At 38.6% G+C, this 16019-nt stretch overlaps 2 protein-coding genes and 1 long non-coding RNA gene across 3 annotated transcripts; all 3 read left to right on the top strand.

The window, feature by feature from the left end:
- The first annotated feature begins 2680 nt into the window (after positions 1-2680).
- On the top strand, positions 2681-3112 carry LOC147481649 (uncharacterized). The gene has a single exon (XM_086578996.1). It carries the CDS (start codon positions 2681-2683, stop codon positions 3110-3112), a length of 432 nt encoding a protein of 143 aa, XP_086435122.1.
- A 973-nt stretch (positions 3113-4085) lies between these two features.
- On the top strand, positions 4086-5345 carry LOC147481648 (uncharacterized). Its single transcript, XM_086578995.1, has 3 exons — positions 4086-4400; positions 4485-4853; positions 5025-5345. The coding sequence occupies exons 1-3, from the start codon at positions 4086-4088 to the stop codon at positions 5343-5345; spliced, it is 1005 nt and encodes a 334-aa protein (XP_086435121.1).
- Positions 5346-14111: 8766 nt separating this feature from the next.
- On the top strand, positions 14112-15795 carry LOC147481647 (uncharacterized). The gene is made up of 4 exons (XR_015203672.1): positions 14112-14221; positions 14344-14404; positions 14985-15124; positions 15464-15795. It is a non-coding gene; the product is annotated as an uncharacterized LOC147481647 (long non-coding RNA).
- Positions 15796-16019: the final 224 nt, after the last annotated feature.

The raw sequence follows: 16019 nt of genomic DNA, 5'->3' as shown, positions 1-16019 counted from the left end.
TTACTAGGTTCGGAGCAGGTTCGTAGGTTTTGTAACTAGTTGGAGTAGTAGGTTCGTATAACCAACTCCTAACTATGAACTCCAAATTCGGAACGCAACTACTAGGCTCAGAGCTCTAACTACTACTCCGAACCTAAATATGTTTTTCTGTTGTTTAAGTCAATAAATGAGACCTATTTGACTTGGGAAACATGAGGCTTCTAGAAGAGTCAAGATGAGACTTAACAAGAGACAGTCTCCTAGTTAAACACTAATTGGGAAACCTCATCTATTCGTCAAGATAAGACTTGACAAGAGATGGTCTCCTAGTTAAACACAAATTGGGAAACCTCATCGATTCTTATAAATAGAATAGTTGAACTACGCTTTGAGTTGGATTCCTATTCACAGAATACATAGGCAGCCATTAATGAACGTGGTTCAACTCATCATCTTCTACATCTCTTCTTCTTCTCGATTTAATATTTCTAGTTGTTCTTTGATTATTAACAAAATACTTGTGTTTCTAGATTAGGAAAAATCATCACACAATTGGCGCCATCTGTGAGGATTACTATACATAATTGATTTGATTTCTTGGTCAAAATTTTTTCGGTTCTAGGTTCTCCTACCCACTAATTTTTCTTGGGTTTGTTGTTCTTTTAAAAAAATATATATATATTCTTCACTTTGATTCAAAATCATGGTTACTACAAGAGCCAATACGAATCAAGGTAATAGGGGGAATAACGAGATCAATAACCCACATGTTACTTCTCAAAGACAATCCAAACGTGGTAGACAGGAGGCTCGTTTGCATTTTTTACAAGACTACTACCGCACGCAGGAGGGTCGTTCACCTCCAAGAGTGTTGCCTACTGATGGAAATGTGAGGGGGCAGTTCCAGCCACCAAGTCTTGACCCTAGTGAGGGTTACGTCCATACGCCTTATATCCCTTACTTCACTGGGTATCATAGCAACTAACCAGATTCGGATTATAATCCGGAATCGGATCCAACCCAACACTCGAGCTCACACGGAACTGACTTCTCTTGGTATTCAAGTTATTGAGGTACGAGGGATGGATGTCCGAATGTGTTTGCCCGGAATCCACAACTATTGAGGTCATCCTCGGCACGAAGAAGACTTTCAGTTCCAAGGGAACCTTCATTGCCTCAGAATCCCTCAGTTCCCCGATCCAGTTTTGCAAACTCCTCCACTGGATCTCGGGAACCGGAACCACGTTATTATCAAGATGAGAACTATGAGAGTCTAGGTCCGAGGTACAACAACGAGAGAACTCCAATTCATGAACCGATTACTCTTGCACAGCTCAAGGCGCAAATACTGGAGGAACTACGAGGTTCGAAACCAACCAAGATGGATGAGTCAGTTGTTCGGTCAGCAATCAAGGGTGACATTAGAACTCCTTTTTCACGGCATGTTATGAGTGGATACATCCCCCATGATTATAAATCACCAAAGTTCTCTAAATTTAATGGCAAAGGAGATCCGGTCTCTCATTTGCTCGGTTATCATCAAGCAATGGTGGGTCTTTTTAAGAAAGATCATTATTTGTGCCGGTATTTTGCTTCAAGTTTGACAGACTCGGCACTCATCTGGTACACGAAGCTACCCAGGGGCAGCATTCACGAGTTTAAGGTGCTATCCATCAATTTCATTGCGAAATTCAATTGCAACCGACTCTACATTAAAACCGCTGATGCACTGTTTGACATGAAAATCCGACAGGACGATCGTATTAGGGATTTCACCAAAAGATTTAACGAAGTTCAATTGCATGTTGACAACGTTGACGAGACCCTCGCCATTGTGGCCTTTAGAAAGGGATTAGATCCCACTTCTGGTCCATACACGTCTTTAAAGAAAAAGAATCCTACGAACATGACAGAGTTGCAGGATCGGATTGATAAGTATGCGGAACTGGAAGAAGACCAATTGGACAGGGACTCTTCTCATAAAAGAGTGATAACCAGTGTCACCTTTGCTCCTGTTGGTAGGAGCTCTGCTAGTCATTATGATGATAGGAAGTCCGATGAACCACAGTCAGAGCACAAGTCAGTCGACAGGAATTCCTATCAAGATAAGTCCAAAAGGCAGAAGATTAGTGACACGTCAGGAAGTGAGCAACTACCCCCGCTGGATAGGGACTTTACCACTTTAACTCATCCTTACGAGGACATCTTCGATGCCATCAAGAACAAGAACATGTTAAAGAACCCTCCAAAGATGAAGCCCGGTGCTATTGGAGCTAGGAATACTAACGTGTACTATAAGTTCCATAAACAGGCCGGTCATGGAACTAAGAATTGTAGGTCTCTTAAACATGGAATTTATGATCTCGTAGACCGAGGTTTAGTAGATGAATATAAGGGTACTCCAATTCAGAATACTGCCACAATTCCTGACACCAATGTACACAATGCAGAGACAAGAACGGATAAGGTAGTGATTCACAGGATCGCTGGGGGCAATTCTAAATGCCCATTTGAAGAGTTGAGTAGAGGGCAAAGGTACCAGGAAAGACAGGCGAAGCATTTGTGAATCATTAACAATGTCACTTCCAAACCAACCAAGGAATCTAACTCCGCAGTTGTTTTCACTGATGACGACGCTAAATGGGTTTTCTTTCCACACTTTCGCATTGGTTGGTTCCCTTAGAAGTTCTTTGGGTGTGATATGCACAGGATCCTCATCGACCTTGGGAGTTCTGCAGATATACTTTACTATCATGCTTTCAAACAAATGCCGATTCTAGAAATGGAACTTCGTCCCGTGAAATCTTCTTTGTATAGATTTAATGGTGACATGGCCGATGCAGTAGGAGAGATTGAATTGACAGTCAAATCTGCTGACGTCGCTCTGAATGTCAACTTCACAATTGTCAAGGGAGTTACGCAATATAATGCTATTCTTGGTAGGAGTTGGCTTCATCGCTTGAAAGCGGTTCCAAGTACTTATCACCAAACCTTGAAGTTCCCTCACAAAGGCAATATCGTGGTGATCAAAGGAGATCAACAAGCTTCCAAGCGATGCTACGCAACTCTTCTAAAAAATGGTTCCGGAACTGCTCCAATAACACTTGGGGCAGGTTCGGTACCTGCCAAATAGCAATTATAGAACGAGTCTCCCTCTCAAGACATAGTGTTAGCACCTTTGGATATAATTCCATTATATTCTATAGGGCGGATGAGAGGAGGACTCCACCAACATTGGAACTAGTTGACGAAGTCGACATAGGAGATGGTTCCGAACCTCGACTTGTCTCAATTGGCACCATGTTGGACCCGAAGAATAGAGAAGAGTTGATAAATTTCTTACAAGAATTCCGAGATGTATTTGCTTGGAGTTATGAGGATATGCCTGGAATTGATCCCTCCATAGCCTGCCATAAGCTCAATTTGGATCCGAACATCCTGCTAGTTAAGCATAAACTCATAAAGATAGGTCCCGAATGTACTGAGGCTATCGACAAAGAGGTGGATAAATTGCTTAAGGCCAAGTACATACGAAAGATCACATACCCCACTTGGATCTCTAACGTTGTCGCTGTCAAGAAAAAGAATGGGAACTGGCGAACATGTGTTGATTATACGGATGTGAACAAGCACTGTAAGAAGGATTGTTTTCCTCTTCCTCGTATTGATACATTGGTCGATGCCACTGCAAGACATGAGATTTTCTCTTTTTGTGACGGCTTTTCGGGTTACAACCAGATACTCATGTACCCTCTTGATCAAGAGCATACTACTTTCATCACGGCACAGGGAACATATTGTTATCGGGTTATGCTTTTTGGTTTAAAAAATGCAGGGGCAACGTACCAACGCTTGGTCACAACAATGTTCAAAGATCATATCAGTGATTTTGTCAAAGTCTATGTTGACGAACTCCTGATTAAAAGTAAACAGAAGTCTGATCATCTTGCACACCTTCGTGCGTCTTTCCAGATCCTGAGGAAGAATCGGATGAAACTTAACCCAGCTAAATGTACCTTCGGTGTTACCTCCGGAAATTCTTAGAACATCTAGTTACTAAACATGGAATTGAAGCTAACCCGGACCAGATAAAAACTATTCTTGATATGTCTTCTCCAAGGTCTCCGAAAGAGGTACAACGGTTGGCTGGGCGTCTTGCCGCACTTAACAGGTTCATTAGTAAAAGTTCGAATAAGTGTCAGGTTCTGTACAAGTTATTAAGGAAGAATGTACACTTTGATTGGACTGACGAATGTGAGATGGCTTTTAAGGACCTAAAAGATTATTTGTCCTCCCCTCCTGTGCTCACTACACCGAAGCAAGGAGACATTTTAGGGTTATACTTGGCCTCTTCCGAGCATGGCATCAGCGCCGTATTAGTACGAATTGATGAGAGGAATATCGAAAAGCCTGTCTACTTTGTTAGTAGAGCCCTCCTGGATGCCGAAACATGATATCCGAAGATTGAGATAATAGCTCTAGCTCTAATCTTTGCTGTTGAGAAGCTACGACCATACTTCCAAGCTCACACCATCAGAGTCATCACTGAGTATCCTTTGAAGTTGGTATTGGCAAGACCAGATAGGGTCGGACATCTCTTGAAATGGTCCATTCAATTAGGGGAATTTGGCATTATTTATGTGCCGAGAATTTCTGAGAAGGGGCAAGCTTTGGCTGAGTTCTTGATCGATTTTCCTCTAGATACCTCAGCCTCGGCAATGGTAGCAGATTCGGAAAAGTCACCTCCTGCTTTTATGGAGTTAGACGAACCTAGCTCACTTCCTTATAGTCAGGTTCGACCTTGGAGTCATATTTCAGGTTGGAAGTTGTTCGTAGACAGATCTTCCAATGACCAAGGAGCAGGTATTGGTGCGGTACTCTTGACTCCAGATAACACAAAGTTAGAAAAATCAGTGCATTTGGGGTTCAAGGCATCTAACAACGAAACTGAGTACGAAGCTATGCTAGCGGGCTTGTCTATGACATTAAACATAGGAGTATGATATCTCACAGTATTCAGCGACTCTCAATTAGTTGTACAATAGATTAAGGGTGGTTACAAAGCTCGAGACCCTCGTATGGCTCAATATTTGGAGTTGGTTAGATCTCTTACTTCTCATTTTGAAGATCTAAATTTCATAAATTTGCCTAGGCTGGACAACAGGCATGCTGATTCACTTGTCTACTTAGCTTCTTTGCTTGGGGATATCGAAGCTCATTCCATTCCCGTCGAATATCAATCAACACCTAGTATTGAAAAAGAATTAGTTTGTCTTGTGGCTACAATTTTGCAAGCTCCAGTGGGGACCTGGATGGATCCGTATCGTTCTTATCTTTTAGATGGCATCTTCCTAGAGAAGACGTAAGCCGCGGGTTGTTAGCCAAAGTGGGACGTTATTTACTTGTTGGTGACAACTTGTACAAGAAGTCTTACTTAGGACCTCACCTGCATTGTGTTACTCATGTCGAGGCTCATACTCTACTTGAAGAGATACACTCGGGCGAATGTGGAAATCATGCTGGGGGCAGATCTTTGGTACTCAAGATACTCCGACAGGGGTACTTTTGGCCTTATATGCTTAATGATGCGGACGCTTATGTCTGGAAGTGTGATGCTTGCCAAAGACATGCTAGCTACATCCATGTTCCAGCCGAAGAGCTCCATCCTCTGGCATCTCCATGGCCATTCGCTCAATGGGGAATGGACATTGTTGGTCCTCTACCTATAGCTCCTGGCAACATGAAGTTCCTTTTAGTTGCAACAAATTATTTTACTAAGTGGAGAGAGGCAGTTCCTTTAGCGAATATCAGGGAAGTTGATGTCACAAAGTTCATATGGAACAATATCATTTGCAGGTTCGGATTACCTAAAGTCATTCTTTTTGATAATGGGACACAATTTCGGGGCACCAAAACACACGCTTTTTGCCGAGATTGGGGCATTGTGCAACTTTTCTCTTCTCCTGGATATCCTCAAGGTAACGGTCAGGCGAAAGCCTCTAAGCACGTTATTTTGGATAATTTGAAACGGAAACTCGTGGAGAGAAGTGGATTGTGGGTTAAGGAGTTGCCTAAAGTACTTTGGGCCTACCGAACAACTCCTCGACGTTCGACTAGAGAATCACCTTTCACTCTCACTTATGGTACCGAAGCTATCTTTCCTACTGAGATGAGGGTCACTACTTAGAAGTCAGATTTAGTACTCACCCTCGACAATCAGGAAATTATTTGTCGGGAATTGGACTTGTTGGATGAAAAAAGAGAATATGCAGCCTTACGACTGGCATCTTATCAGCACCAGCTGAAAAGGTCTTTTGATAAAAGGGTACGACCTTGATCTTTCAAGGAAGGGGATTTGGTCCTCCGTATGGACCCTGCGCCTAAGAAGTTAGGAGCTAATTGGGAAGGTCCGTATATCGTCGATAGAATAGTTGGCAATGGTAGTTACTATCTTAAATCCATGGATGGTGAAGTTTTTGTTAAACCTTGGAATACTGCAAACTTGCGCAAGTATTTTCAATAGTAGTTATCTTTCTCTTTGTTAGAGTGTTACCCATGGAACACTGCGAATTTCCGCAAGTATTTTTAATAAAAATTATCTTTCTCTTTTCAGAGTGTTGTTTCTTTTAATTTATTATTTTTATGCTGGGATACTTTTTGGATGTTGGGTGCAAGATCCCATATGTTGGCCAAACTTGTATCAGAACCTTAAGAAAGCTTTCTTTGGATAATGAGTGAAAGATCTCATATGTTGTTCCATGTGTGTGCTTAAGAAAGTTTACACTTAGCTTGGATTTTATCTAGCTAAGCGCAATTCTAATGCCTTTTGTTTATAAGTGTCGATTTATGCATTAGCTTTGTCGACATTACGGTCTTTACAGGAACTGATACAAGGGCATACCCTACTTTCCTATATGACCTTTCTTTATTGTCCCAGATAACCTCGGGGACATTAGAGGAGTTAAGAAATCTCATAGCACGCATACTTGATTATTTTGAAACAAATTTAGCAAAGTTTAACTAAAAATAAACACTCAAGTATAGCTAATCAAAAGTCAATTGCTAATAGATAAGTAAATTGCAACTTAATAGCATTTTAAGGATTTACTTACCGGGACAGAATCAGGTTTCTTCAGGAGCTACAGGCGAGTTATCAGTCAATTTCTCTACCTCATGCACATCTGCATCATGGTCTTCTTCAGAAGCTACTTCCAAACCTTCCCCTTCGGAACCTTGTTGATACTTTTGTGAGGCCAAATCATCCTCTAACTTCTCTTGAAGTTTGTCAACATCAATCTCAAGATCGAGATACAGGACGTCATCATCGTGAGGGAGGGTTCCAGATGCCCAAGCTTTATCGAGTTTCTCACCATATCGCTTGTCGTACTCTGGTTCAAGAATGTCAAGCATGCGACAAGCGGTGGAGATACCATTATTGTATGCTTCAGAACTGACCACATCAACTAGCTCGGTGTAGAATTCGTTCACCTCCTTTACACTCCTTTCAGGAGCTTCGAGAATCGGAACTGGGGCAAGCAAGGAATTGGAAGGAGATGCAAGTTGATCTCTCAGTAGCTCAAGCTCTGCATTAGCTTTGCTTAGTGATTCTCCCAACTCCCTTATTATCAACTGAGAGTTTATCAACTCTAGTTTTGTCAACGCGGCATTTTTGTTAACTTCGGATAGCTCGGATTTTAAAGGGTCCAGTTCTTTTTGTAAAGTCGTGGCCTTATCCTCATAATACATCTTCTGATTCTTCAACGTTGCAAACTCACCATTCAAACGGTTTCGATTAGCTTGTCATGCCTCACGACAGCCGTCAAAGTGGGAAGCTCGTTCGACTAAGTTGTTTTTTACTTTAAGAACTTCTTGGTGCTCAAGTTTGGTGAATTCAAGGTCTCTTTCAAGATTCCTGTTCTTCTCTCTGGTCTTTCTAACATCTCTCTGAACGGCTCTGACCTGCTCAATCTCATCAGCTAGGCTTTCATTCTTACTCTTGCTTATATCATAATCACCTTCTAATCTTTTAATCTTTTGGTTGGATATAAGGAGTTGCTTCGTCAAGTCACCTTTCTCTCTTGTAAATTTATCCACATCCTAATTCTTACGCAACATAGCATAAGTCGTGGACGCATCCATGCTAGCTTGCAGTGCTAAAAGAATTACAATTTATGTATCAGTAGCTAGTGTATATAAACAAAAAGACAACCGGAAACGATGTAAGGAATTGAAGTACAAAATGGTTACCTTCAACATATGTCGACACATTCGTTCCAGCCCCGTTCATAAAAAAGTACTCTTTTATGTTTTGCTTTCTCTTTGGGAAGCCTCATAGATTCAACCAATCCCAAAGCAACTCCAGGGTCCTTAAGCGTATCTTGGTCAGTAATCAAGGGGCACTCTGGTAATCCAAGCACTCTAGGAACTAGAACAAATGGGTTTGGAGTAAGTTTAGAGTTCAAAGATGTCGATTTACTCTTTTTCCTTAAGCGAATGTCCTCATCTTGGGAAATTGGAGAAGGAGATTTCCTTTTATTTGACTCAATGGATGGAACACGGTTATTGTCAGATACAATACTGGCAGAGCAAGTTTGCTACACATTTTCGAGGTTCGTTATCAATTCCGGATCGGATTGCATGAAGTCCACATTCTCAATATCAGTCAAAGGGAACTCGACATTACTATCTACCCCCATAGTGTCACCACCCACTTCAACATTTGACTTATTTGTATCATAAACAGAAAGTTAAAGGTTCGGTGTTTCCACTGTACTCTTGATTCCTGAGGATTGAACGCACTCTAGACTTTCAGTTCTAATGGGATTTTCATCTTCATTGAGAATGATAGCGTTGGAAGCTTGCCCAATTCCTCGTTCGGTATGTTTTTTATTTATAGCCTTACTCACCTTCACAAACCTAACAACCTCGGGAGGAGGTTTATTTGATATTTTTGGAGCTCCCTTTTTTATGTTAGAATTTGACTTGGAAATAAGACCAAGGACATTCTTTGCCATAAAGGCCTCCCTTGTTTTTAGCCTTCCCACCCATATACCCAATCCAAAGCTTGCAACTCCATTGGTAACATAGTCGGATACTATGAGATTAATAATGGTCCGGAACTATGGATGTAGGGCATTTCGGAGTTTGGGAGTGCAATAAGTGTCTAGTTCCACGATGGTTAGAGACGGAGTCCCACGTTCACTCTCTCCTTTGACAAAGAAAAGCCCGACCGGATCCTCTTTTCGATTATTTAGTATCATCACCACCGCCATACACGGATAGCATATTTAGCCATTAGTCATGATATAATATGACACAACTCCTTGTTTAGCGAGAGAGAGTCACCCATTATTTAGTATCATCAGTTTATAGAAGTATGATATCACTCCGCAAGTCACCAATATATTGTGTTTTCGGCCCAATATGTGCATGTATGTGACATTGCGAACAAACCAAGGCAATTCTCTGTTGATCGAGACTTGGAAGTACTCGAGGGAATCTTCCATAAACGAAGGCAAAGGGAGTCGGAGTCCAGCTTTCAGCAGTCCAAGGAATATCAAGGGACTTTCATCGGTTCCAAGGTCGGTAGTCCATGGATATTCAATTTTGATTTCTTTTGGAATTGCAAATGTGTTACGGATCTTTCCCAAATCCGAAATATCACCGAATGGGATAATATTCCAAAAAAAGTGGGATTTTAGTTTTCGTGGTCGAAAAGAGAAACATCGGTAATTACTTTATAACCCGAACCGCTATAGCAATTGAACTGAAAACGGCATTGCCCAAGATCAATCGAAACTGCCTTGCTATTTAAAGGACCCGAAGCTGATGGGTGAGACATTGAAAGTTGATTAAGAGTGCACGGTCAAAAGGATATATTCGGAACTGGAAGTGGTGGTAGCAAAGCCGGAATTGCCTGTGCAACTTTAGAAAGAAAAACGTGGCTGTTGACACCTTGACACCCAAAACTTCAAGTTCTTCTACACAAACCTTAGCACACTTTGGACTCAAACTCTCAATCAATCAAAGAAAGAATAGGTTCAACACCTTGTGTCTGGCGGTCTTCTAAGCAACCAAACTCAAATTTATTGAGTTTGCTTCTAAAGAAATTGTCAATGGGGGAAACTGTGGATCTAAGGTAGTAATGGCAGCTAGCAAGGGACCTATATAGTGTTTACAAAGGAGATATCCAAATAGATACAGGAAAAGAATTCAAAGTGTTTACAAAGGAGCTATCCAAATAGATACAGGAAAAGAACTCAAGGAAGGACGTGTTCTCTCTTCCGGATAAAGAATTTCCTTTATTCTCTCTTCCGGATGACTCAACTCCGGATGGATGAGTGTGGTTTTGAGTTATTGCAAGCTGTTGCTTCCTGTGCTGATGCACTGCCTAGCTTGTTCAGAACTAACTTTGAGTTTGTTAACTATGATTCATCTTCCACTGAGAATGGCTTTGAGAGCCTTGTACTGCTCTTGTTGGAAGAGTTTCTTCAGTTCTTATGTTCGAATTATTTGAGTCATCCATTAAATCCGAATTATTTGAGTGGGGGTAGCAAGAGAATTCGCGAGAATTCGCGTTGGGCAAAACTCAAAGGATGAAGGAAGAAGATAGAAGAAAGGGTTTACACAAAGTTAGCGAAGGGTATCTTTTTGTTATGTTCAACAGGTCAATTTCGCAAGGCCCAGTTCCGGGTTTCACTTCCAGTTCCGGGTTGCACTTCCGTGTTAAGGTGATTTGATGAAATCTACCTTCGTCCGGACCATTTGACCATGTTCGGTCCTTACATGAGCTAGTATTCTAGGTCTGGGTAATCACAAAGCATAACAGGTTCGGGTTCCACCAAGTTCCTAATGTCCAAGTCCGGATCATTATAATATTTGGGATGTCCGGACTTGACAAATTTCGATTCCTTGAACTAACTCCTAATATACTAGGTTCGGCCTAGTATACAAGGTTCGGGGGCGTGGTCATGGTAGGTCCGAATTTACAATTCCTTGCACTAAAGTAATGCGAAATTTTGCCGATACATTCCACAGAGAAAATCAAGGCGTAAGACATCGCGTACATTTTTACCTGGCCTTTTTCCTTAAGGGTTTGATTCACAACCCATGCATAAAAAAAGGAGGCATCTGTGTGTGCATATTTTAGCAAATAGATATGTAACACGTTGTATCATCTTCTTAAGCCTCGGATATAGTCTTGGTGTGGGTAGAAAGTACCAGAACACACTTCAAGTCCAAATCCTCTTACTTCCTAGGTTCGGAAGTGAGGCAAGAAGAGGAGGTTCGTGGGCTTTGGAACTAGTTTGAGTAATAGGTTCGTATAACCAACTCCTAACTATGAACTCCAAATCCGGAACTCCATTACTAGGTTCGGGGCAGGTTCGGAGGTTTTGAAACTAGTTAGAGTAGTAGGTTCGTATAACCAACTCCTAACTATGAACTCCAAATTTGGAACTCAACTGCTAGGCTTGGAGCTCTAACTACTACTCCGAACCTAAATATGTTTTTCTGTTGTTTAAGTCAATAAAAGAGACCTATTTGACTTGGGAAACATGAGGCTTCTAGAAGAGTCAAGATAAAACTTAACAAGAAACGGTCTCTTAGTTTTTACTAAGTGGGAAACCTCATCTATTCGTCAAGATGAAACTTGACAAGAGATAGTCTTCTAGTTAAACACTAATTGAGAAACCTCATCGATTCTTATAAATAGAATAGTTAAACTACGCTTTGAGTTGAATTCCTATTCACAGGATACGTAGGCAACCATTAAAGAACGTGGTTTAACTCATCATTTTCTACATCTCTTCTTCTTCTCGATTTAATACTTATAGTTGTTCTTTGATAATCAACAAAATACTTGTGTTTCTAGATTAAGAAAAATCATCACACAGTTCTCTGGTACCAGATTGTATAAATGGTTTAATTTAGAGAAATGTAATTGCAACCTGTACTTATCGCCATTGCATTATAATCAAATTTTCAAGTTACAGTATCATATTGACATTTCGGGATCTTAATTTTACATATAGAAATAATGGTAGGGACATATACAGAAATTAACATTCCCATCTTAGCAGCCATGGTGGCTTCCCTTCAAACACTTGACTCTCATTAAGTTGGAGAGTTGCACCAACTTTAGCAACTATACACACTTTTTTTCTTGATTGTAATGTTGGTATTAGACTATCACTTTATGTGATGTTCTTGTGTCCATTTTAGCTTTGAACGGAACAGGCCACACAATTTTTGTAATAACTCGTTGTAAATTTTAATATACTCTCTTACCAAGTAAAAACAAAAAAGTGTGTACGTCAAATTCAAATTCCGCATTGTATTTTTCCAATAATTAAGACAGATAGCCGAAAAATCCATGTTCCAGTTTCAATAATCGTCTACATTTGGCCAAACACATGTGCATTAAGGATAAGACCAAATGATGGTCATGTTTCTTGTTTCTTGAATGATATGAAATATTATTGCCACCTACTTTGTAGTTTGTATCACCAATCAAAGTCCTAGTATCTACCAAGCTCGAAGCTTTAAGTGATATATTCAGACGGAATATGTGTAACCATCGAGTGCAATAGAATAGAAAGTTGCAGAAAAAGATAATTTATAATAAATCCAATATAAATAACCTCTAAATATGTGCAGTTTAATCGCCGAGTAAGTACTATGCGCTACTTCACCGATCCGATTTGCCCAAATAAATCAAGGGTTGAGCGGGTTCCAAAAAGTGGGCGATTTCGTCCGATTTCCAAAAATAATCGTCGCTTAACAGCTCTGCTTCCTTCAGCTCAAGGATAAAAGTTCATATTTTCAGAAAGAGATAAGGTCACTTAAGAATGAACTCTCCAATCTTACGGAGGATTTGAAGAAACTGCAATTGGAATCTAAACAGAATAAGAAACATGTAATCTTTGATGAAGGCTGTGTTGTCGCCTTGCCCCTTCAAAAGCAATCGGAGGACCTACTTCTTGGATATGAGTATATGACAGAGTGTTCGACCAAAACTCAAGTATCAGACTGTTAGTTACAAATGTTGAGAGAGGTCTTCTTGCAACTCCTTCCACTGTTCAAATTATTGGTGGTTTTTCTCCAAGTTTGACTTAACATCGCCTTTCTCAAAGAGGTATTGCGGTGTAAGTGATATAAAGTGATGATGATTTTGAACTTTGATATAGTTCAACTGTGGTGTACCTACTAGGCTACTACTACCTAGTATTCTATAGGCTGGGTATTGGCTGTAAGCTTTTTACATATTCAGACCCATCTCTTTGATTTTGATTTTCTATTTTCTTTATTTTTTTTTAGAAAAAAAGGGAAATTAAGTTATAAACAATTAAATAAATTAAACTAAAATTAAAATTAATCTTCGATTAATAAAATTAATCACTATAAGGTCTTAGAGCGAGTTGCTACCGATTAACGATTAAAGATTAAACTGCACAACTCCAAATTACAGTCATCCTGATATTTCGACAAACATCAAACCGAAAGAAAATTAAACAACTTAGCATCTAACTTATTATTAACTCGGAATCCAACCAAATATTCAAAGTATTGGGCTCGAACTCTAATCTCACCAAAAACAGTCACTGATCAACTTCAACAACTTTGTAAAAAGTCTATATGGGATGGAGCAAAAATGACTAAGAAAATTCATCCAATCAATGAAGAAAAACTATGTGCAAAGAAGGTGAATGGGGGTCTAGGCATTATTTATCTAGGTTAGAAATTTCTAAATGAGCTGAAATTTTGTGGAGATGATCTTTATGGTGAATATATCATATCTACAAAATATTACGTTTTAATTCATTGTCTAAGTGAAGTTTTACTTACGTATTTATTTTAACTTAAAATAAGTATGTACTTCTAAAATCGGCCCTGTATAATAATATATATATATATATATATATATATATATATATATATATATATATATATATATATATATATATTATATAAGCTCGCATATTCTATTTTCCAATCGAGCAATATTAGAGATTCCTAAAAAAAAAGGAAGTTCTAATAATTAGAAACACCTCCCTAATACATGAAATTTTTGGCCAATTTCAAACATATAGGGAAAAATATTAGAAATTTCACCATTTTAAAACACAAAATAACAAAACTCTTAAAAGGGTGTTTTTTCTTCGACAAACCCGAACTCTCCAGCTTCTTTACGCACCATCAATCTCTCGGTTCTCTCTGCCACTCTAAGCCTTTTCTTCAACAGGTACAATCAATTTGTATTGAATCTCACTTTGCACTTTTTAAATTTCATGGCTCCTCTCAAGGTTACTATATGTTACTGTATAATGGATTAGAAAATAAGCACATCTTCTTAACCAATGAAAGGTTATGAGAAGAAAGCATTGACCTTTGAGGACGACTACCACCAAGAAGTGGTTTTTAGAAGGTAAGTTTTTTTTTTTATTGTTTTCTTTGTTTTGTTTGCTGGATCAACTATCTCTATTTTTTTTATGTAAGGTATACGGTTATTCTTAGCTTGCTTGGAATTGATGCTAAAACCTTACTTCATTTCATTCCTTATTTGATTTTTCCGCTTTAAATTTCTTTGTTATGAAAATTTCTTCTCTACATGAAATTGGTTGTACATATTGATTTTTATTTTAATTAATAAATTTCATTATTTAATTTGCTGAATATAGAGATTGATCCAAATTTTCCAATGAACGACTCATTTTGAAATTGTCTTATATAGGTGTGAATTATTTGTTAAGATTACCAGGAATAAATGGGGAATATACAAGTTGTTTTATCTACTTAAATTACTTTAATATATTAATAGATCAGACTAAGCATACTTCGCCTTTGATAGAATGTGTGAAAGAGGCAGTAGTTTGTGATTTTTGTATATTTAGTAATGTCCACCTAAGTGTGAACATTTATCGAATTAGTTAAATTTCATATCGTTTATCATGCTTTTGATCTCTATCAACTAAATTAACCAGTATGCTTAATTTGTTTGTTTGCAGTGGATATTTCATTTGCTATTTCAAAATGGTGGTTGCTATTAGCTATGATTAATGCAAAAATTGTAGCTATGTGTGTTCTGCGTACTCTATATTCTTCTCTCGCTCTAGCTCTCTACTCCTGCACAAACCGATAAGATTAAGTGAGATTACCACCATTTTCTTTATTTTATCATTTATCTTATTTGTTTAATTGTTTTAGTAGTTTAATCAAACTGCTACTGTTGTTGTTGTTGTTGTTGTTGTTGTTGTTGTTGTTTTAGTGAATTGTTGATCAATTTAAATTAGATTGCATGGAAAAAAAAAATGCAACTGTTCTATAAACTATAAACAAACTTAAAAACTATATGAGAGTTCATAGTTAATTCAATAAAATTTTAAAAGTTTTTGCATGTTTTAATTAAAAACACAAATACATGGTCAGTGTCCCCATGCTACTTACCAAATATTTAGACTAACCTTTTTTTTTTTTTTTTTTACAGATCACCGAGTGAAGGACTTCAGGCATCTATTACAACTCGATCTTAATTTGCTTTAATATCTATTTTTGTTTACCAAGTCACAGAGAAAAAACGCCAAAACAAAACATCAAACTTGAATAAAAATTAGTATGTCTTCCCTGTTTTCACTCGGAAAGTGAAAACATTTACCTAAAAGACTTTAAAATGTGTCAAAAATGTAGTATTACACTTACTAAAATGCACATACTTAAGTTTCTAATATTCCTTGGACAAGTACTTGGATTAATATATGAAAAACAATGTGAAGTTGACCAAGGCCCAACTAAAGCCTATTGGGACTTTGGATTTGTTTGTTGGGCTTGTCCATTCTCAAGGCCCATGAAGCAAGTCAAAGACAAATTAGCACAAATCATGGAGCACAAAACATGGACCATGAAATATGGAGCAAATTATTGCACAAAACATGGAGCACAAATCAAGGAAGAAAATAAGAAAAGCAACTTTGACAGTTATGTGTAGAGATTCCTGGAGTAGTCTAGTTTGGAGTATCACAAAGTTTGTTTTTGATGTGGTTCAC

This window comes from Coptis chinensis, chromosome 8 (genome assembly GCF_015680905.1).
Source record: "Coptis chinensis isolate HL-2020 chromosome 8, ASM1568090v1, whole genome shotgun sequence".
NCBI classification, from domain to species: domain Eukaryota; kingdom Viridiplantae; phylum Streptophyta; class Magnoliopsida; order Ranunculales; family Ranunculaceae; genus Coptis; species Coptis chinensis.
The sequence above is the reverse complement of the archived record's forward strand: the minus strand, read 5'-3'. Positions and strand labels throughout refer to the sequence as shown.